The sequence below is a fragment of the Chamaea fasciata genome, unplaced genomic scaffold, assembly GCF_029207755.1.
Source record: "Chamaea fasciata isolate MVZ Bird 193981 ecotype frontalis unplaced genomic scaffold, bChaFas1.0.hap1 SCAF_31, whole genome shotgun sequence".
NCBI classification, from domain to species: domain Eukaryota; kingdom Metazoa; phylum Chordata; class Aves; order Passeriformes; family Sylviidae; genus Chamaea; species Chamaea fasciata.
The window spans coordinates 2,213,196-2,235,071 of NW_027094116.1; the positions used below are offsets into that span (position 1 = coordinate 2,213,196).

The 21,876-nt window shown below is 58.7% G+C and overlaps 5 protein-coding genes across 7 annotated transcripts; 3 read left to right on the forward strand and 2 right to left on the reverse strand.

Annotated features, from left to right (window-relative positions):
* Nucleotides 1-1,470: 1,470 nt before the first annotated feature.
* PEX11B (peroxisomal biogenesis factor 11 beta) lies at nt 1,471-4,708 on the reverse strand. Of its 2 annotated transcripts, none has more exons than XM_066206709.1 (4): nt 4,245-4,708; nt 3,835-3,962; nt 3,522-3,723; nt 1,471-3,020 (listed from the first exon to the last, which is right to left on the reverse strand). In XM_066206709.1, exons 1-4 carry the CDS (start codon nt 4,298-4,300, stop codon nt 2,651-2,653), a joined length of 756 nt encoding a protein of 251 aa, XP_066062806.1. In that variant the 5' UTR covers nt 4,301-4,708; the 3' UTR covers nt 1,471-2,650. The 2 variants fall into 2 exon arrangements, with proteins under 2 accessions (XP_066062806.1, XP_066062805.1); XM_066206708.1 differs by having other exon boundaries at nt 4,188-4,708.
* A 147-nt stretch (nt 4,709-4,855) lies between these two features.
* Nucleotides 4,856-10,721, forward strand: LIX1L (limb and CNS expressed 1 like). Its single transcript, XM_066206689.1, has 6 exons — nt 4,856-5,147; nt 5,434-5,597; nt 6,544-6,684; nt 7,307-7,402; nt 8,769-8,846; nt 8,932-10,721. The coding sequence occupies exons 1-6, from the start codon at nt 4,856-4,858 to the stop codon at nt 9,172-9,174; spliced, it is 1,014 nt and encodes a 337-aa protein (XP_066062786.1). The 3' UTR covers nt 9,175-10,721.
* A 263-nt stretch (nt 10,722-10,984) lies between these two features.
* RBM8A (RNA binding motif protein 8A) lies at nt 10,985-13,815 on the forward strand. The gene is made up of 6 exons (XM_066206909.1): nt 10,985-11,089; nt 11,645-11,704; nt 11,801-11,878; nt 12,460-12,596; nt 12,929-13,065; nt 13,428-13,815. The coding sequence occupies exons 1-6, from the start codon at nt 11,023-11,025 to the stop codon at nt 13,471-13,473; spliced, it is 525 nt and encodes a 174-aa protein (XP_066063006.1). The 5' UTR covers nt 10,985-11,022; the 3' UTR covers nt 13,474-13,815.
* A 316-nt stretch (nt 13,816-14,131) lies between these two features.
* Nucleotides 14,132-16,870, reverse strand: ANKRD34A (ankyrin repeat domain 34A). The gene is given in 3 exon segments (XM_066206903.1): nt 14,132-15,841; nt 16,473-16,669; nt 16,672-16,870. Coding segments are annotated over 3 exon segments (1,812 nt in total). The 3' UTR covers nt 14,132-14,425.
* Nucleotides 16,871-17,273: 403 nt separating this feature from the next.
* POLR3GL (RNA polymerase III subunit GL) lies at nt 17,274-19,692 on the forward strand. 2 transcript variants are annotated; one of them, XM_066206908.1, is made up of 8 exons: nt 17,274-17,342; nt 17,796-17,933; nt 18,019-18,148; nt 18,513-18,581; nt 18,679-18,735; nt 18,816-18,883; nt 18,966-19,079; nt 19,162-19,692. In XM_066206908.1, exons 2-8 carry the CDS (start codon nt 17,814-17,816, stop codon nt 19,246-19,248), a joined length of 645 nt encoding a protein of 214 aa, XP_066063005.1. In that variant the 5' UTR covers nt 17,274-17,342; nt 17,796-17,813; the 3' UTR covers nt 19,249-19,692. The 2 variants fall into 2 exon arrangements, with proteins under 2 accessions (XP_066063005.1, XP_066063004.1); XM_066206907.1 differs by having other exon boundaries at nt 17,302-17,933.
* Nucleotides 19,693-21,876: the final 2,184 nt, after the last annotated feature.

Sequence of the window (21,876 nt, forward strand, 5' to 3'; positions counted from 1 at the left end):
TTGCCACGTCCTCCGGGTGACACTGCCACCTCCCGGAATGAGCTGTTGAGTGGGTTCAGAAAAAAAAAAAAAAAAAAAAAAAAAATTCAGACTCTGCGATTTAAGACAGAGGGAAACTTGTGTGCTGCCAGCAGCTGCGGGACGGGCTGGAATTTTTGGGGAAAGAAAACAAGGAATGAGGAGAAAAACAGACAAACAGTGACTGTGCAGATCCAGCTGCGGCCACAGACGGCACCACCCAGGTAGGGCCCCACTGGCACAGGAAGGGCCCCTCCGGGTCATAGGGGAAACTGAGGCACAGGGGGAGCATACTGCCACTCCACAATTCCTTCTCCTTCCCAATGCCCAACTGCCACTGGACAACCCAACCCCTCCTCCAAAATCCCTCTACCGCACCTCACACCACTTTCCCCCCCACCCCCCCCCCCCAATCTCGGCCCCTGGGGTGTAGGAAGTTGGTCCAGGCTCAGCCGGAGCAGGAAGAGCAACGCCAGAGACAGGATGGGAATGGGATAGGACTGGGACAGGGAAGGGACTGGGTATCCCCTCTGCCCACCCTTTGACCACAGGAAAAGCAGGGATGTTCCCTCCCCAGTTCCAAGGGTTCTCCAAAGTCCCCTGAAACCACAGGAAGGTCCCAGCCCAGCGGCCCCAGTTCGGTCCAGTACTCCCAGCCCAGCATACCCAGCCCATCCCAGTGTCCTCAATCCAGCATTCCTGCACCTGCGATGGGGCAACCTTGGATGTATGGACAGATGGGAAATAAGGTGCTGTAGAACAGCTGCAGGAAGGGTCCTGGGGGTGCTGGTCACTGGCCAGTTGGGTGTAAGCCAGCAGCGCCCTGGAGGGACATCCATGTCCTGGGAGGCACCAGGCAAGGCTTGAGAGGGGATTGACCCGCTCTGCTCTAGGTGGGGCAGCCTCACCCCCAATCCTGGGGGCAGTTTTGGCATTGCAACACAAAAGACATTAAATCACAGGACAGTATCCAAAGGAAGGACACGCAGATGGGATGTGGTGTGGATGGGCCACACAAAGAGCAGCTGAGAGCACTTGGGTTTGTTCAGCCTAGAGGAGACGGAGGGGAGACCTCGGGAATCCACAGCTCCGATCTCTGTCCCCTGTGACCAGAGACAGGACCTGAGTGAACAGCTGGAGCTGTGCCAGGGGAGATTTAGGTGGGTATCAGAAAGAGGTTGTTCTCCCAGAGGGTGGCTGGGCACTGAACAGGCTCCCCAGAGAATGGGCACGGCCCCAGGAGCTCCAGGAGCATTCGGACAATGCTTTCAGGCACAGGGTGGGTTTGTTGGGGCAGGGCCAGGAGCTGGACTCAGTGATCCTTGTAAGTCCCTTCCAGCTCAGGATATTCTGTGACTGTGTGATTCCCAGCCCACCCCAGTGCCCCCAGCCCAGCATTCGCATCCCTGTAGGCATTTCCCAAGATCTCAGAACACAGGGACTGGAGGCTGCTGCACTTTAATAATTTAATTAATTAATTAATTACACTGATACTGTGGGATCCCCTGGAGCACTTCCCATCCATCCCAAGTCCTGCTGGGATATACCCTGCTCCAAAGTCTTCAATGCCTGGTTTTCCCAGGAAAAAGCCTTTGGCACAGCCCAGATGGGCCCAGGAGTGGGCAGCATTTTGGTACGGAGCTCTCAAGAAAGCTTCAGGAGGATATTCCTGCTCTCCCAGGGACAGATCAAAGGACAATCTGCCTCTGGAATGAAATAATTCCCAGCTCCCAGTGTGTCCCTGGGTCCAGGGCTTAGTAATAGACACCGGAGCTGGGGTGGGGCCCCATGCAATCCAGTGTCACAAAATCCAGGGAAAAGGGGAATTCAGTGAGGCAGCAGCACCATGAATACTGGGTGCAGCAAATCCCAACAGAGAGCCAGCCACACTCTGATTTTTCCCAAAAAACCACCACTGAACAGGATAACTGGGGAGCGCAGCCGAGGTGGATCTGTGCAGCTCTGGGCAGGGGAAGGGAGGTGGATCTGCTGGGAAGCACTGAGGATGCCGAGTCGCCTCCATGTTCCGCAACAGAGGGAAATCCATATGGGAATGCTGAGAGTGATGCCCCAGCTTGATGCAATTTGCTTCAGTCACTTCCTTCCCCTGGGCTTTCATGGAAGATTCAGGAGGACAAATTCCGGCCTGTATTCCCCTCCAAAGCCATGGATTTATCCCTGACACCCATTGCCTGTTCCCCTCTCCCTACACTCAGATTTCTTATAAGGCAGGCAAATTGTCCAAACAATTTGGGGTTGGATACACTATCTGGCATCAGAACCATCCCAACGCCATCGCTTCACCCCCTGCAAAAAGCATGAGAAGCTCCCAGCAATCCCCATTCTCCAGCCCCAAATATTCCCTGTTAGTTGGCTCCATGTTAAAGGCGTTTCCCGGGCAAAATGGGAGAACGTTGAACCTCTAAAATTCCTGGAAAAGTCAAGGGGAAGAAACGCATTTTGGGAGCTGATGTCCCTGTGGGATCCAACGCTGTATCCATTGCTGGAACCTCGTGGCTCCAAGGAGTCAGGAATGATGGGAATGGAATGAACCACTCAGCTCCAGAGGTGTCACAGCCCCTGGGATATGCCTCCAGGACTCCCAAACATCCCAAGGAAGCCCCTAGGGTAATTACGGCTTCAGTTTGAGCCAGGGATGGAGGATGGTGAGGATTGAGAGCACGGAGGAGGTGAGGCCACAGAATCCCACGATTCCGGGGCTGCTCCGGCACAGACCCAGCTTTTCCAGTGGGATCACCAGGTCACACGCATTCCGCAGCAGGTCCAGCAATAGTGGGGGGTTGTCCCGGAGCACCTGAAGCAGGAGCTGCAGCTGGACCTGCAGGTGGAGACGGAGACGCTGGATCCTGCCATCAGCCTGGAGCTGGGGCCTGTTTTCCGGGCTCTTTCCACGCTTCCTGGCTGCCTCAGCGCGCTCCAGCAGCACCCGGATCTCGTAGGCATCCCGGCTCAGGTTCACCACCAGAGCAAACAGGTAATACCTGGGAAAAACAGGGAGCAGGGGTGGGAGAGTGGGAAACAGTGGCAGCAGAAGCCTCTGGCCACTCCCAACAACCATAGAAACGCCTAGGGGAATGGAAAAGTCATGTTCAGCCAGCAGGAACCTGCCTGCCCATGGGGATGACATTTCCTGCCCTCACTCAGGAATTCCATTGCCCAGTTTCCCTCAGAAAGCCTATTCCCTGACCTCCTTTGGAAATTCACCACTTGCTCTCCCTGGAAGAATTTCATTCCCTGCCTTTTCTTGGAGAGCTCATTGCCTACTCCCCTTCAGTAATTCCACCCCCTGTCCTCCCTTGGGAATTCCGTTCCTTATTCACCTCAAGGGAACCCCATTCTCTGCTCTCCCTCAGGAATCCTATTCCGTGCTCTCCTTTAGCAATCTGACCTCCCTGCCCTGCTCGCCCAACAGACCTGAGGAGGCTTTTCCAACCTTTCTTCCATGAATGCCCCACCAAATCCAGACACCTCTCCTCCCTCACCTGAAGGACCTCTGGCTCCACTTGTCCATGGCAAGGCCAGGCAGAATCCCGGTTTTCCCGGCCCACAGGACATTGTCACAGGCCAGGAAGAGGGCACGGTTCAGGTGGGACAAGGTGAGGCAGAAGCGCAGGACAGGGTCGGGTAGATGCAGCGAGCGCTGGGCCCCCCCCAGGGCCTCGGCCGAGCCCCCCAAGCGCAGCACTGCAGGAGGAGGACACCAGAGGCTCACCGGGGGTTTGCAGATCCCAAGAGTCGCCCTGACCCCCCTCAAAACCGCCCTGACCAGCCCCGCTCCCCCCCCCCGCCACTCACGCTTGCGGCCCAGGCTCAGATGAGCCTCCAGGTGCTGGAGGCGGCTCAGGGTCTCGGAGCTGCCCCCGGAGCCGTTCCCGCCGCGGCTCAGCGCGGCACCAGCCAAGGCACAGGCGTACTGGGCGGCCCTGGGGACAACGAGGGAGACAGGGGGGTCAGAAAGCACTGGGAACATCACCCCGGGGCCTCGGACCCCCTTTCTCTGGGGTCTAAGGCATCCGTGACGGCCCACCCGCCGCCCCGGGATTTTGGGACCCCCCGTGATCCCCCCTCCTCGGGTTCCGAGGCCTCCGTGACCCCCATCCCCGGGCTCTCCGTAATCCCCACTGCTCCCGTGACCGCTCCCTCCGAACCTCCACGACCCCCTTTTCCCTGCGACTGCCCGCTGGGCCCGGGAGCTGAGGCTGCACCTGAGGAGGCGCTCCCGGGCCTGGCTCTGGGCGCTGAAGCGCACCCAGGCCTCCATGGTGGGGGACCCGGTCCCGAACGCGATCCCGCTCCCGAGTCCGGCAGACCGTCACTTCCGGTAGCCGCCGCGGCTCGTTCCCATTGGCTGTTCGCGGATCCGCCCTCTCCTACCAAAACAGAGTCCATGAATGGGCGACAGCCGTAATCTCCGCCTCTAAATCTGTGTCGAACAGTTTGATTGGTTCCTTTTGCCATTAATTGCTTCTCCTGATCAATAACATTGTGGCTGTCATCCCGTACCGCCATCTCTGCTGTTTTGTGCTTCCTGCATTTTGATTCGTTTTTGCCCCTGTCAATGTAACAAGCCCCGCAGCGCGATTGGACAACGGCTCCCTAATCCTCGCCCCCTTACCGCCCCACGACCACACACCGCTATTTGTGTTAGTGGGTGACTGCGCCGCGCCCTGTCCCCGCCCCGCAAATCGCGCACCGCGTTATGATTGGCCTGCTGGAGGTTTCCCCACCGCCTCCACTCCGATCCGGCGCTTCTATTGGTTTGCTGTGCGCGGAGCGGCGCTGATTGACAGCGCGGCGCTGGGGAGGGAGCGCGGCTATGGAGGCGGTGCGGGCGCAGCGGCTGCAGCCCGGGGTGGGCGCCGGGCCCCGTGGGGCCCGGCCCGGCCTCACCGGGGCCCCCGCGGGGCTCGCACCGGCACCGGGATCGGGGTCGGGCCTGGGGCCGGGGCTGGGGCTGCCGCCGCCACCGCCCCCGCTGGGTCTGCAGGCCCCCCCCGCGCCCCCCGGGACCGGGGCCGGGGCCGTGCCTGGGCCGCCCGCGGTGCTGCGGGAGGCGGTGGAGGCCGTGGTGCGGAGCTTCGCCAAACACACGCAGGGCTACGGCCGCGGTGAGCGGGATCGAGGGGAATCCGCGGATGCCGACGGACCGGGGTTGGGGGGGGGGGGGTGGTATCGATTTTCCCTTATTCCCTTTTTTCACTTTTCCTTCTTTCCGTGTCCTGTCCCTTTTCCTTATTTCCATGCCCTATTTCCTTCCTTCTTCACCCCCTTCTCCTTCCCCCCTTGCCCCTTGCCTCTTTTCCTTCTTTCCGTGCCCCATTTCCACCCTGCCATGCCAATCCCTGGGGATTCTTCCCGGCTTCTCTTCCGACTGATCTCGGCTGTGTCCGGCAGTGAACGTGGTGGAGGCGCTGCAGGAATTCTGGCAGATGAAGCAGTCGCGCGGGGCCGAGCTGCGCAACGGCGCCTTGGTACTCTACGAGATGGTCCCGGCCGCCAGCCCCCCCTACGTCTGCTATGTCACCCTGCCCGGGGGCAGCTGCTTCGGCAGCTTCCAGGTACGAGCCCGATCCCGGGAATGCCTCTCCCGGACCCCACCGGAATCGTTTCCCAATTATCTCCTCCCGGCGCGGGCGCTTTCCTGCCCATTCCAGCCCCTGCGCCTGGCTCTAAACCTCTTTAGTTCCAAGGAAGTTTACTTGCAAGTTGCTCCCGACTTGTGAATCCCCACCAGATCCCAAGCCGGCAAGATTTGTCTGTGTATTGTGCTTTTTTTGTGTCTTTTATTCCCTATTTTGGTCACTTGAAACTTAGTGATGAGGCAGGAGATGGGATATCGGGGAAAACTGTTCAGTTGGCTGGATCTGATCTTCCTTCTCCTTCCCAGGATTTGATCCTTCCTTTTCCTTCCCAGAATTAGCCAAAGGTTTAAACTGGCAGAGGAATATTCCTCTGCTGGAGCTCAGAATTTGTCCCAAAACCTCTTCTCCAGATGCCAAAAGACTCTGGAAATCAAGTCAGAGCATTGGATCATGGAGTTCTGTAATGGCTTGAGCTGGAGGGGAACTTAAACACCATCCAATTCCAGCCCTGTGCTTTGGGCAGGGAACATCCCACTGGAGGAATTCATTCCTTCACCCCTCCTGGGAAAGCTCCTGACCCAAATCCCTCACCAAAGAGATTAAAGTCCCAATGTCCCATCAAATCCTGGCTATGTTCCAGATTCTTTCCTGCCCTTCCTCTTGGTTGGGAAAATGGATCCAAAGGAAGCAATTCCAGCAGCCACAGGGTCATCCCATCCCAAAATCCTGGTCTTTGGGGAGAATTTGGGAACAGTTTGGGTTTGAGGTAATTAATTAATTGACAATGCAACAGGAGGTTTTGAACCTCTCTTGATTCCGAGAGCATGATTTCCTAATTCCACCCCTACTCAATTACCATTCCTGGTGGACCGGGGGGTGTCGTGATCCTGGGAATGTCCTGACAGTGGCTATGTGTCCTCAGTTCTGTCCCACTAAGGCTGAGGCGCGCCGGAGCGCAGCCAAGATCGCGCTGATGAATTCCGTGTTCAACGAGCACCCTTCCCGCCGGATCACTGATGACTTCATCGAGAAGAGTGTCTCCGAGGCCCTGGCATCCTTCAATGTGAGGATGGGGACAGAAAATCCTGGGAAAAACCTCAAAGAGTGCATAAGAACTCCTTCTTGGGGGGGGTTGATGGAGTAGTACGATTTTAAGTGTAGCTTAATTCCCATTCTTCTGCTCTTTGTGCTGCACTCTGGGGTGGGATAGCGAGGCTGAGATGTGTATTTTTCTGGCCGTTCCATGACAGGGTTGTCCCCCCACTAGTTTTCCTTAAACCAAAGATTTTCCAGGAATTTTAGTTTCTATCACTGGGAGCTTTGCATTCTCCCTTTCCTGCTCTGATTATCTCGGAGGGAATTCTTGCCATGCGGCCCATGGTGCTCTGTGGTCTCTGGAGTGTTGTGAAAGCCTTGGAATCAGTGCAGGAAAAATCCTCTTCCCAGGGGATTCATTGCTCCAGGAGAGCCAGATTTATCCAGGTGATGTCCCAGATTTGTCCAGGGAATGCCAGAGTGGTCCATGCCACGCAGTTAAGGCTGGATTACCTGGATAAGAGTGTGACAGCTCAGCCTGTGCTGGCATCAGGCTCACCTGAATCCCACTGGGAATTCTGGGAGTGGGGATAGTGCAGCAGGAGCAGATCCTGTGGGAATGGCAGCTCTTGTCTGGTATGTCTCTGCAGGGCAATCGAGAAGAGGCAGATAATCCCAACACGGGGATCGGGGCCTTCCGCTTCATGCTGGAATCCAACAAGGGAAAATCCATGCTGGAATTCCAGGTACTGTTTCCAGTTTTTGCGGATACTGTTCCTGATCTACCCAGGTCCCATTCCTGATTTGGTTAAGGGATATTTGGGTTGATCTCCCGGCTGCATTTTAGTGTTTTCTGTGGAAAATAAACTCAGGGTTTCCTTCTGATTCTGATCAGATTCAGGGTACTTCCGGGTGCAGCAAAGTCCTTGGAATTGGGTTTCTCACTGTCACTGTGATATTTCCAGGTGGTACCTCCAAATGTCCTAATTGTCCAGTTAATTAGTGGGATTTATCCTTTCCCTGAAAACAGGGATGCAAGAGCTCTCACAAGGAAAGATGGGAAGATGTTTCCCCCAAAGACACTTTGATTGTGGAACTGGGAGTCAGTGGTGTCATGACACTCCCCCAAACAACAGGGCTATCCTTATATCCCATTGGAATGTGGGAATGTGGCTGGGAAGAACACCTGGACAATGGGAAGTCTGAGCTGCCAAGGGAAGGTTCTGGAACATGGATCAGGATTAGGAGAACAGCTGGGAATGGAGAGTCCTCTGGGCTTTATTCCAGCCTTTATGAAGAAACAGCTGGGAGCAGAGCCAGGGAAATCATGTTTAGAACTCCCTGTCCATCCCAGGATGTTGTTCCAATAGTTCCTTGAGATTCCTGAATCCTTTTAATTTCAACTTGGCCTTGGGTAGGGGCTGGAAATGATTCTGGAGCACACATCACTGGAGCTCGATTTTCATTAGAGAAGAAATCTGGCTTTGGCTCCGCTCCAGGGTTCAAATCCAGCTTTGGAATGTGGCTGTGTTTGGGAGTCTGTACTTTTCCAACCCCTCTGCTGGCTTCTTTCCCTGGTATGGGAATGCTCCAGGGTGGCAGACTGGAGGTGTTTATGTTCAGGGCCCTGTTTACAGATGGAGACTCTGGGATGGAGATTCCAAGCCCCATCTGGGTTTGGGAAGCCTAACAGGTCCCAGTTTTTAACCAGAATTTGTGTGGCCTGGAGGGGAGAAGTCACTGGAAAACCTGGAATTGTACCTGGTACTGCTAGTGGTTCAGCTTGGAGAAGAGAATCCCAGAATTCCCAGGGCACAGGGAGCATTGGAGGCTCTGTCTTCATTGTAGTCCAGATTAATCAGGGAATTTTGCCCGAGTATCCTGATGCTGGTGGTGCCTTTGGCTTGAATCCATGTCCAGGGTAGCTGCCCCATCTCTGGAAGTGTTCCAGGCCAAGTTAGAAGGGGCTCAGAGCCACCCAGGCAGGTGTCCAGTGTCCACCCTGGGCTCCCGGTGATTTATGAGGTCCCTTCTGCCCCAGGGGTGGGCCCCAGGAGTCCATGATCCTGGTCCTGTATCTGCTCTCATCCTGCCTCCCTCTTGCCATCCCAGGAGCTGATGACGGTATTCCAGCTGTTGCACTGGAACGGGAGCCTGAAGGCCATGCGGGAGCGTCAGTGCTCGCGCCAGGTGAGTCCAGGGCTGCTCAGGGGCCGCCTTGATCCCGCTGCTCCTTCCCATTCCTAAGCTTCCCCCTGCATCCCATTCCCACCAGGAAGTCCTGGCTCACTACTCCCACCGTGCTCTGGACGATGACATCCGGAACCAGATGGCCCTGGACTGGGTGAACCGGGAGCAGAGCATTCCAGGCGCCCTTTCCCGGGAGCTGGCGGCCACAGAGCGAGAGCTGGATGAGGCCCGGCTGGCCGGGAAGGAGCTGCGATTCCATAAGGAGAAGAAGGACATCCTGTTGCTGGCAGCTGGCCAGCTGGGCTCAGCACACTCCTCTGGCTGCTGAACCCTAGGATCTGGCCCTGGGATCCTTCCCAATGCTCCCAACCCCCTTTCCTGAATCCTGGCCCATTTGCACATTAGAAAGAAATTTAGGGAAAAAGCTCCTGAATGGATTTTAGCAGTTTCATCCTGGTTTTTAGAGCTGCTCCTCAGTCTCCTCGTTCCCTAGAGAATTTCTTATTCCCTTGAGAACTCCTTATTCTCTAGGGAACTTTTCATTCCCCGGGAATTCCTCCTTCCCTATGGATTTTTTTCTGTCCCTTATTTTCAGTGTTTAGATCACAGGTTTTGTTCTCTCCACACTCCATCGGTACTGGAGCAGGTGGGATTCCACAGAATCCAGTGTTGCTTCTGGAAAAGCCTGTTAGATCCAATGCCTGGCACCCCCTCCCTCCTGTAGCAGAAAGGGATCAATTAAACCTCCTCGATGAGCTCCTTAATTAAATCTTAATGGATACCAACACGTGCAATATCCAAAGGGATTGAAAACTGCGGTTTGGAATTAAATCTGGGATCAGCCTGCAGCATTCCAGTCCCAAGCACAACAATTCCAGTTTCCCCTGGAATTGCCCTGTCTGTAGCCAAACATCAGCATTGGCTTTTTCATGGAAGGTTAGAAGGGTCCTGGAGAGTTAGTGAATGAGGGAAGGATTTGCACTAATCGTTCCCTATCTCTTGTATCGGCATCCATATGGAATTTAGACTATATTTAGCTTTAAAAACCCCTTTTATGACATGGGATTGTTCAAACAGCTCCAGGTTCAAGGTTCACCCAAGAAAATGTCAGTTTATCCATGGAAATTTCCATCTTACTCCCCTTTTCCCCAGCAGACTGGGAATATAAACTGAATTCCAAGCCAGAATTCCATTTTCACCCCAGTTTAGAGCTTTTCCCACTTCTTATCCCCTTAAACCCTTCAGATTCCACTATTCCCACCCTCCTCCTTCCCTCTGTGTGACCACAGGATATTCCAGCAATGATCATTGTTTTAGGATAAAATTGTGATCATTCCACTGTCTGTAGGTACCCCATTTTTATATCTGCATCCTAACGAGCCTGTTTTGGGGGTTTATATATTTTTTATACTTTCTACAAACACTATTAACGTTTGATGTCGCTGGAAATGGGAATTTAAAGGGGTGGGGGGGAGGCGTCATTTTCTTGAAATATTGAAAAATTTTGATTTAAGAATAACACGGAGTTAATCCCGCAATTTATTCCCCTGATTCCGCACATAAGGGAATCCCTGAAGCTCCTTCCGGTGGCTTCTTTATGCCCCAGGTAAATAGATCCGGGAGGATTTGGGGAGTTCATCGCTGCGGAAGAAGAGAAGAAAAAGAAAAGGGAAGAAACCGGACATTCCATTGCTTGTGGGATCGGGGCGCCAGTTTAGAGGCACCGGCTCTCCTTGGAAGGTGTAAAATTAACAGATTCAAGTTTTCTCAGTATGGAGAAAACTCTGTTCCTTGTCGAGGCGGTGGAATTACGGAAATCCGGCGGGATAAACACTGCTGTGGATTTTATACAATAAACCCAGCGACTTTGGTTAACTTTGGTGCTCTTGCTCATTTTGTGGGGCTAGCGGTGCCCAACAACCGCTTTGAGCCGCCTCGGTGCGGGGTTGAGAATCCCGGGGGAAAGGGAAGCGCCCCGATCGTCTCAGTGCGGCGGCAAGACCTTCTCAGCATGGCTGAACAGGCGCTTCCGCCGAGAGCCCTCCCCAGCGGGGGGGGCAGGTGTTTCCGTCCCACGTCCTCCCCAATGTGGCCGTGCCGGTGCTTCCGCCACACACCCTCCCACTGTGGCCGCCTTTCCGGCGCGCTCCCGGCGTGCCCCGCTATCCTGGGCAAGATGGCGGACGTGCTGGATCTTCATGAGGCGGGCGGAGAAGATTTCGCTATGGACGAGGACGGCGACGGTGAGCGCGGGGCTGGGACGATACCGTCTGGCCCTAAGCGGCCCCGCCGGCCGATCCGGCCGGGCCCCGGCTCAGCGAAGCCGCTCCCGCCGTCTCTGGCCGCGCCCCCAAACCCCGTCAGCCTCATGGACAGCCCCGGCCTGGGGCGGGGGTTCCTGTCGTTCCCAGGGGGCTCCTTCTCGGAGCTGGGGGGTCATTCCTGGCTCAGAGGGTCATTCCCAGCATGGGAGATGAATCATGCCTGTCCGTAAGGGGTCATTCCCGGCTCATGGGATCATTCCTGGCCCGGAGGGACTCTGGGGGACCTGGGGAAGGTCATTCCCATCATGGGGAGACCGTCCTGTCTTTTCCGGGCATGTCCCTGCCTGTACTAGGGGATCCTGCCTAGCCCAGATGGGTCTTTCCTGACCCAGGGACATCCTTCCAAGCCCAGGGGGTCATTCCCAGCCCAGGGGGGCCCTTTCCAGCCAGGATGAGGAGTCCCTGTCCATCCGGGGGGGCTTCCCTGCTCCTGCTGCCTCCACGATCCCGGTCCCTCCCTGCATTTCCCACCAGAGAGCATCCACAAGCTGAAGGAAAAGGCCAAGAAGCGGAAGGGCCGTGGCTTCGGCTCAGGTGAGGCCCCAAACCCCTTCCCTGGCACTCTGGGAGGGGCTGGGTGACCCTGAAGTTTGGGGGCCCCGTTCTTCCCCCGTTTTCCTTCCTTTCCAGAGGAAGGATCCCGCGCTCGAGTGCGCGAAGATTACGACAGCGTTGAGCAGGACGGGGATGAGCCAGGACCACAGAGATGTGAGACGACCTGGAGGGCTTCATGGGGGCTCTGCAGCTCTGGGTCAGGGCTCAGCCCTGCTGGGACAATCCCTTTCCCTCCCTCACTCCGTGGACTTATTTTAGGGCAAACCCCAGCTCCATATCCCCTTCCTAAGGTGGGAATGGGGGAATTTGGAGGAGATGCTGCTTCCTGAGAACCCCATGGCTTCCAAGTATCACCAGGGGCACTTTGCCCATGGAAGGGAGGGGAAGCTGGGGGGGGTACACACAGGTGTCCTGGCTCTGGATTGGGGTTCAGCCCTGCTGGGATGAGTTTTCCCCAACGTCACCCAGGATTTGTGGACTCTGGGCCTCCATCTCCCTTTCCTAGCTGTGAAAAGGGAGTGATTTTGGGTGACAGACCCTTTCCTGGGGACCCACCATGAGAAGGAGGAGGAATTGGGGCCATGCTGAGACGATTCTTCCCCAGCTTCCCAGGATCACTCTTGGCTCAATCCCCAAATCTCACCCGTGGGGGCTCCATGTCCCCTCTCCAAGGCAACGGATTTTGGGGGGAAAGCTCCATTCCCACCTCCGTGACCCCCCCTTTTCCTGCCCAGCCGTGGAGGGCTGGATCCTGTTTGTGACAGGGGTACATGAGGAGGCCACAGAGGAGGACGTGCATGACCGATTCGCCGAATTCGGGGAGATAAAGAACATCCACCTGAACCTGGACCGGCGCACAGGATACTTGAAGGTGGGGGCCAGGGGGGTGGTTGTAGGGACCCCCAGGCTCCATCTCAGCTTGGAGGAGGCTCTGGCCTGGGAGTTTTTGGTGCACACCAAAACTGAGCCAATTCTGGGCATCATTGGGGTCCGTGCACCTCGAAACTGAGCTATTGGGAGGTCCCTGCATCCCAAAACTGAGCTGGAGGTTGAGTGGTGAGCTGGGTTCCCGTGGTGCCTGGGGTCATTCCCATTCCCAAACCCGGCGTGTCAAGGGGGTCTGTGCACCCCAAACCTGAGGTGGGAGTTCCTCTGGTGTCAGGGCTCATTCCCAGTCCCATTCCCGATCCAATCTCATCCCAGGGCTACACACTGGTGGAGTATGAGACGTACAAGGAGGCGCAGGCAGCCATGGAGGGGCTCAACGGGCAGGAGCTCATGGGGCAGCCAGTCAGCGTTGACTGGTGCTTCGTCAGGGGCCCTCCCAAGGGCAAGCGAAGGTGAGGGAATTCCTGGGAATTCCAGGAGCTGGGAATGGGAGGGACCTGTGGGAGCTCTGGAACCCTTGGCTAGGGGAATGGGGCCATTCCATGCATCATTATGGGGGTGGTGGGGTTAAAATAGGGACAAACACCCCAAAATGCTCTGCTGCTGGACTCCTTCCTTCCCTCTCTTTTCCCCTATTTTCTGTAACTTTTTTCCACCTTTTCTCCCCTTTTCCTCTTTCCTCCCACTTCCTTCCCTTTTCACCCTTCTTTCTTTACTTTCCCCATTCCCTTATCCTCTTTTCACTTATCTCCTTCTCCCTTACCCCCCCTTCCCTTTTCCTCCTTCCCTTCCCCACCTCTTCCCTGTTTTCCAGGGGTGGGCGCCGGCGGAGCCGCAGTCCGGACCGGCGCCGCCGATGATGCATCCAGACTTCCACCCATTTGTGTTCCAAGTCCAGACTGGGGGAAACTGGGAAAACTGGGGTTTGTACACAGCCTCAAGGGAGCCAAACCAGCTCCATCCCTGGGGAAATTTGGGGTTTATGGAATTTTATTGTTTTCAAAGGACAAATATGAGGAAAGCAGCAGTCTCTGAGGGTTGGGGGGCTTTCCCTCAGGTTTGGGGGGATCCCTCCCAGCTCCATATCCCAGTACATCCCGGGATTTTTTTCCATGCCCCAAGCAAATGGTCCCTAAATCTCCAATGTTATTTATCCCACCAGGAATCCCTTGTCTTCTGTCAAATAACGAGATTTTGTCTAAGTTTGTCTTCTTGTTCTCTGTCCTTCGTTAACACTCCCCAGCCCCTCTCATGCCCCTTTCCCTAAAAACCCTCCCCATCCAGGCTGCTGGATGCCCAAGGATCCTGGGGATCCCTCCCAGCCTGGCAGTAGAGCAACTCAGGTTTTGGAAAACCATTTTTTCCCCTTAAAACTGGCGTTGGGAAGTAATGGCTGTGCAGCTTGAGGGGACCCAGTGGGGTTTCTGTCCCCAGACTGTGCCAGCATCCAGCTGTGCCCCTGGCTGTCCCTTATGTCCCCAAGCCCACAGATGTGCCCACCCCCCCACTCAGAGTCACTGAGGTACACCAGGGCCTTTATTGGCAGACCCGGGGGACCCCCAGTGATGGGTCTGGGTGAAAAAGCTGCTGGGAGGATGAGGCAGGAGCAGGAGGAGGATACTGGGGAGGCCTGGGAGTTGGGAATGCACCCACCAGCTCCCTGAATTCAGAATCGTGCAGAGTTTGTGCTGACAGAGGGATGGTAGAGTTGACCCTCAATAGGGTTCAGAGCAAACAATGCCACTGCCCAGGGTGAGGCCTTCCCGAAGGGGTCCTGGGCTTGGGGGGTTGCCATATCCCTGGGGAGGGTCCCTAAGAGCCAGGCTCGGGACCCAGCCCCCCGCCAAAGGCCCCGAGATGCCGCAGGGCCTCCGGCTGCATGGAATGCCGGCGGAGCAGTGCTCGGGGGGGCAGCGGGGGGAGCAGCCCGGCCCTGCCCGGCCCAGGGGGCTCCAGGGGAAGCGTTCCGGAGCCGCGGCGCTCCAGCAGCCCAGCCGGGTGCCGGAGCAGACCGGGGACGGCTAGCTCAGGATTGGGGGGGTCTCGGCGCAGGGGTTTGCCTCGTGGAAGATCGGGGGCCGGGGTCCAACGCCCCGGGGTGGGAACGGGGGGCACCCGTTCTGCCCAGGTGACTGCTGGCAGCCCTGAGACCTCACGGCCTTCCACGCTGTGCCGGCGCGGGCGCAACCGCAGCCCCTCCAACCCCACCGCCAGCCGCTCTGGGGGGGCTGACGTCCCTTCCAGGGGCCCCCGTGGGCCCTCAGGGGAACCCCACGAACCTTCTGAGGGGCCCTGTGACCCCTCCAAGGGTCTCCGTGTCCCCTCCAGGGGTCGCCATATCTCATCTAAGATCCTCCGTGCTCCCTCTGGGGGTCCCTGTGTCCCCTCCAGGCTTCCCTGTGTCTCCTCGGAGTGCCCCCGCATCCCCTCCACCCCCGGCACCACCAGCCCCCATGGCTCTGAGTTAAGCCTCTTCAATTGCCTCTTGGGCCCGGCCCGGGACGGTTCTGGAGCGGCGCCTGGAGCCGCGGGCGGGAAGCGGAACACGTCGCGCTCCTCGTCCCTCGCGCTGGCACCCGGCGACGCCGCCGCCCGCACCTGCACCTGGGAGGGGGACGCGCAGAGGGCGGGCGACGGGGGCGAGTTCAGGTACTGCCGGGTGGTCTTGGTGCCCCGGGGCGACGTGGCTGAGGTGATGATGATGACGTCGCGCCCGCGCTCCCGACACGCGTCCAGCAGCACCTGCAGCGTCTCCCGGTCCCCGCGCTCCAAGGCGTAAACCAGCGCGGAGCCGCCTGCATAATCCCGGGCGCTGGGGTCGGCGCCGTGGGCCAGCAGGATGGCGGCCACGGCCGGGCCGGCGCGCTCGGCGCAGGCGTGCATGAGCGCCGTCTTCCCGGATTTGTCGGGAATGTTGGGATCGGCGCCGTTCTCTAGAAGGTACTGGACCATCCGTGGCTGCTCGGGCGGGTCGGCGTAGCCGGCAGAGCACGCTGCCATCAGCGGCGTCGTGCCCGCGGCATTGCCTTCGTTGATATAGGCTCCTCCCTCCAGCAGCAGCCGGGTCAGGCGGAATTTCCCTTGGGATACGGCGCGCAGCAGCGCCGAACCCTCCGCCGGGATCATGGGGAGTCCCAGTGGCACCGCGGCGCCGGGGGGGCGGCGGACAGGGCTGGGCATGGTCGGGCTCAGAGGACGGAGTGCAGGGACAGGGATGGCGCTCGCTCACTGCAAGGGGATAGGACGCGGGGTGAAATCCGCGAGTTCCCCGGAATGGGCAGAGGGTCAGACTCCCCCTGGGATTCCCAGGATGGGCACAGGGTGAGACCCTGGAGTCCCCCAGGATGGGATGTCCCCCCTCCCTGCCTCAGTTACCCCAGCAAGGGAGGCTTCCTGCGAGGCCGAGCCCCCCAGGCTGTGTCACTGACCCCCGTCCCCCCTGCCCGCACCCACAAACCCCACCTGCCCCTGCTGGCAGTTCCTCTCACATTCCTCAAATCCCTTCCTGCACCCCTTCCTCATCCTCCTCCCTCTCCTCCCTTTGCCTCACCTGCTTCCCCTGCCCACAACCCCATTCCTACCTGTACTCCTATACCCTGCCTGTCCCCCCATCCCTGCCGGTACCCTGATCCCTGCTCACACCCCATCCCTGCCTGCACGGTTCCCATGGCGACGGCCGCTCATCCCGCTTCGATCAGCCGGGAAAATGGGGGAGAAGCCACCACCTTCACAGTGCCCTCAGTCCCCTCAGTGAGAGACCCCCGAGCCCGGGCTTGGGGGCTGTCCCGCCACCCCCCACGCAGTGAGGACACCCCACAGCGGGGACCCCGCATCCAGCCCAACTCCATCCCCATTTTACCGTGGCAACCAGAGCGTGGGGTCCCTCCCCTCCGGGTCCCGGTTCCCACGGCCCCAGGGATGGGGGTGTCGGGGACGGCGGCCCGTGGCCGCCATCCCGGCCTGCCGCCGGTGAGGCGGGGGGGCGGGAGGTGATGTGGAGGGTCCCCCCCCCTCCTGCAGTGCTATTTTTGGCAGCTGCCGGCGCGGGGGGGCTGAAGCAGGATGAATCACCCACGGCGCATCCAGCGCCCGGCCCTGCGTGGGAGTGAGGAGGGGGGACCAGGAGCTGTGGGGCACAGGAGGCTGTAGGAGGCCCGTGGGACAGCAGGACTGGGGGTCGCAGTCCAGCAGGACTGAGGGCCATGGAGCAGCGGGGCTGGGGGTCGCTGAGCAGGGGGGCTGAGGGCCCTGGAACATCGGGCACTGGGGGAGGCCAGGGGGCAACGGGCCCGGGGGTTCCAAAACAGTAAGGCTGGGGACCGTGGGGCAGCGGGACTGGGGGGCACAGCACAGCGGGGCTGGGGGCCGTGGGGCAGCGGGACTGCGGGGCACAGCACAGCGGGGCTGGGGCCAGGGTGACCCTATACAGGGGGGTTGAGCTACCCCAGGGAAGAGGGGCTGGGGGGGCCCGGGTGTGGGGGGCTGAGGGACCTTTTGATCCCCCTTTTCTTACCTCCTTCCATCCCCCTTTTCCCACCCCGCGCCCCCCCGTCCATCCATTGATCCCTCTATCGGCCCCGCCCCTCGTCCCGACCCGCCAATCAGCGCGGTGCTCCCGCCCAAGCACCGCCCGCTCCGTGCGGGGCGGGGCCGCGTACACGTGTGGAGTGATTGCGCTTGCGCGGGGTGGGACCGGCGCGGGGATCGGCACCGGGACCGGGCGTACGAGGTGGACATCGGGACTGGGAGGGCGACCGGGAGGACCCAGGAACGGGGATTGAGACGGGGACCGAGACCGGGGGCCACCAGGGGAGGCCATCGGGACTGAGCGGTGCACAGCGACGCGACACCGGGACAGGAATGGGGAGTACGGGAACAGGGACCAGGGGGACACACCGGGGCTGGGATCAGGACCGGGACCGAGAACAGGGTGGAACCGGGACTGTGGGGGAACGCCAGGACCGGGATCAGGCCCGGGACGGGGGATAATCAGGCCCGGGGGGACCGGGAGCCGGGACCGGGATCGAGTGAGAGAAACACCGTGACCAGACCGAGGGAGAAACTGTGTTGGGGAGCGGGACGGCGGCGAGGAGGGAAAAGACGGGGACGGGACTTGGGGCATCACCGGGAGCGGGCACAGGAGAGCTGGATGGAGGTGTCACCGTGCCCCCCTTGTCCCCAGCGGCCCCTGGGGCTCAGCATGGCGGGCCGCGGCCGCGGCCGGGGCCGGGGGCAGATGACGTTCAACGTGGAGGCCGTGGGGATCGGGAAGGGGGACGCGCTGCCCCCGCCCACGCTGCAGCCCTCGCCCCTCTTCCCGGTGAGTCCTCCGGGGGTTTGGGGGTCCGGAGGCCCCTCGGGGGTTGAGCACTGACACGCTCATCACATCCGTGCCCCTGACCTAGGCCCTGGAGCGCCGCGCCGCGCCCCTGCCCGGGGGCGAGGAGGGCGAGTACATGCTGGCCCTGAAACAGGAGCTGCGCAGGGCGATGAGGGGGCTCCCCTACTTCGTCAAACCGGGGGCACCCCGTAGAGGTACGGGGGATGGGGAGGGGGGATGTGGTTGGATCCTGACCCTCCTGTATGCCCCTGTGAGGAAGAGGGGTGGGAATGGGTTTGAAAGGGAGCTTATCCCAATCCCTATTGTCCCCTCCACCCTGCTGCTCCATGGCCTTTCCAGCGCTGTCACCCCCCCTCAGCCCTCTCACTCCCCCTCCACGAGGCTGGGAACCCCCAGCCCTCCCATTTTGTTTCTCCTCCCCCCATTTTATTCCCCGCAGCTGCACCACCTCGTGCCATCAGCCATCCCCATGCGATTGCCGCAGGTGTCCCCAGGGGTGGATGTCCCCTAAGTCCCCCCCAGCGTGTTTCCCCACATTCCCTCCTGCTTCCCACACAGACATTGAGCGCTACTCAGACAAGTACCAGCTCTCCAGCCCTGTGGACAGTGCCATCGACTGGAACCCAGGTGCGGGGACATGGGAGAGGCCCTGGGGGGGACATGGGGCTGTGGGGTTGACTGGGGGGCTGACCAATCTCCCACTTTGCCCCATTTTGCCCCCCAGACTGGAGGCGGCTCCCACGGGAGCTGAAGATCCGGGTGCGGCGGCTACGGAAAGGCAGTGAGTGACTCCTTCCTGCCCCCACCCGTGTGTCCCTTCTTTTACCGCCGGTGGCTGATAGTCCCCTGTGCCCACCCCAGGGACCACTTCCCTCGTCCCCAAGAAATATGTGGCACTCGACAAGGAGGAGACTATTAAGAAGCTGGAGGTAGGGAGGTGAAGGTGGGGGTGTCCCCACTGGCTGGATTTTGGCATGTCTCTCCCTGGTAACGCTCCCTTGACCCACCCAGAGCCTGGAGAAGAAGGAGGAGGAGGTGACATCAGAGGAGGAAGAGGAGAAGGAGGAGGAAGAAGAGGGAAAGGAGGAAGAGGAGGAGGAGTACGATGAGGAGGAGCATGAAGAGGTCGAAAGGGGAGAACCCTGGGGAGGTTGGTGGGGTGGGGGCATCCCCAGGTGCTACTGTGTTCCCACTGTTTCCCCCACAGGAGACCGACTACGTCCTGTCCTACTTTGACAACGGGGAGAGCTTCGGCCCTGACAGCGATGATAATGGTGATGAGGCAGTGTACTGACCCCAAGAACGGGTACCTGCGAGAGCATGCATCCTCAGGCTGTGGGGAACCCTGAGAGTGGGGACTCCCCCACACCCCTGACGCAGCAGGGACCCCTTGCCCCACCCACAGGACAGTGGGGACCCCCTCACTCCATCACCTGGAAGCAGAGACTCTCTTATCCCTCGGGGGCATTGGGGTCCCCTGTCAGCCCCCTGCCTGGGGCAGCAGGGTCCCCTGCCCGCCCGTCATCCTCCATATCACCACCAGGTGGCGCCGGTGGTCCAGGCGCGGAGCGCGGGGCGAGCCCCTCCTGAGCGGGACGGGGGGATCGTGCTTTTGGGGTGGGTTTTGGTGTGATGGGAAGGCCTCAAACGTGCCCTGGCACTCTTCTGACCGCCCCCCACACCTTTTACAGCAGCTTTTTGGAACAAATTTTGAAGTGGATTGAAGTGGATTTTGGTATTTGTGGCTCAGCTCTGGGTTCTTTTTGCGTGGGGGGTTGGATAGGTGGGTTACCGGGGCAAAGAAGGACTATAAGGGGGGAAAGGGGTTTTGGGGGGATGAAAGGGGGCTTTTTGAGGTGGAAAATGTGTTTCTTTGAAGAAGGAAAAGGTGGTATTTTGGGAGGAAAGGTTTTATGGGGAGGGGAAGATCTTTTTGGGGGTGGAAAAAGTGCTCAGGAGATAAAGGTTTTTTGGGGGAGAAAGGTATTTTTTTGGAAGAGTTTTTTTGGTGGAAGGTGGATTTTTTAGGAGTTAAGGTATAGTTTTGCAGAGGGAAATGTATCTTCTTGTGGGTCGAGTTGGCTTTTTGGGGAGAAAGATGTATTTTTGGGGAGGAAAAGGTATTTTTTGGTGGAAGGTGCTTTTTTGAGGGAGGAAAGTTTGGTTTATTGTGGGGGAGGTTTTCTTTGGAGGAGCAAGGTGTATTTTTTAAATAATATGGATTTTAGGGGACAAGGTGGATTTTGGGAGAGGGAAAGGTAGGTGTTTTTCCGAGTTGAGCTTTTGGAGTGAGGAAAGGTGGGGTTGGGGGGCAAGTTTTTCGGGGGGAGAGGCTTTTTTTTTTTTTTTTGTGAGGAAAAATGGCTCTTTTGGCGGGGGAAATGTTTTCTTGAGGATAAAGGTGAGGATAAAGGGGGAGGTGTTCTGGGAAAGGGCAATGTGGGTTTTTCAAGAGGAAGGAGTGTTTTTTTTTTTCTCGGAGGGGGGTGTGTCTGTACCGTGGGTCTGGGGCGGGGACTGCTCACATGAGCGTCACATGCTGGTCCTCTTTCTCCCCCCCTCGCCCCCGGCTGGTTCCTGTTTGAGGCCACGAACATTCCAGCAGTTGTGGGCTTCCAGCTGCTCCCATGCCAGCCCCCTTTTTATCCCTTTCCCTCTTTCTCCCCTCTTTCAAGCTGTCTGTGGGAACCATGGGACTCCCATCTGTAGCCCCCGGTGCTTTCAGGGGTGGGGTCTGCCTCCCCCAGCCTGGGGAAGGATTTGGGACTGAGCAAGGTGCCCAAATCCCTTGGATATGTGTCACCCCCATCAGCCACGTGCTTCAGTTTCCCTGGTACTGTGGGGCCTGTCCCACCTCCATGGGTCCCCCCGTGCTTCCATCCTGTTCCCATCCTGACCCTGGAGGCTCTGACTGCTCCTCTGCCAGCGTTCCCAGTTTACTCCAGGCCCTTTGGCCCAGTTGGAATTCATCGGGAAGCTCTGGAGCCAGCACAGATCACAGGCCGAGAGCCAGGGAGCTGCCCTGTAGAGGGTCCCCAAAAAACCAGGGAGCGTCAGGCTGAACTCCCAGATCTGTGTGGATCCTGCTCCAGAGCTGCTCTGGCACAAAAGCCAGGCAGAGGAATGGTGGGGGAGGTTTATGGCCTTAATTAGTTTAATTACAGCTGTAAAACTGGGGAGGGGGGGGCAGGGTGAGTGCAGGGTTCAGCCCTCAGGGGCAATGGGGAGCTTGGGGGTGGTGCTGGCTCCTCCAGAGCCTTTTCCAGGGGGAGCTGTTTCAGGGGAGTGATACAGTAGGGTCTCCAGCAGGGGACTGGCAGTTTCTCTCTAACTTTAGTGGGGGGGCCCTGGGCTGCCCGTGCCCCCGCCTTCCTGCAGGCTCTCGGCCCAGCCCATCCCTGGCCTAGAGCAGGATGACCCTTCGCCTCCTTGGCCGGGAGCCAGGCTGGCTCCAGCTCCAAAGGAAAACCGAGCCATGGACAGGGGTAAGGCTGGGGGGCACAGCGAGGGAGGCACAGCAGTTTTGGGGGGGCTCCAAGTGGGAGAGAGGGCAAGAAGCAGAGCCAAGGTCACGGCCTTGTTCTTGGACACCAGCACCTTTCACCCACATCCCAAAAATGAGCCAGAGGGGCTCCTACAGCAGTGCCAAAAACAGGCAGGAACGGCAGAAATAGTCTCCTGCCTGCCTCAGTTTCCCCGCTCTGTATGTCCCCACCCAGCCCATTTTAATCTCCCTGTGCCTCAGTTTCCCCTCCTTGTACCACTTTTCTGCTCCGCTTTTGCTTTTTCCCCTGGAAAAACCAGGAGACCCCTCCCCAGGGCTGCTCCCCGAAAGAACAGCAATTGGGAAAGTAAGGTTAATCCCCACTCCAAGGGGGTTTCTGCCATTCGCCCACCCCCAACAAAGACGTGAGATAAAGGC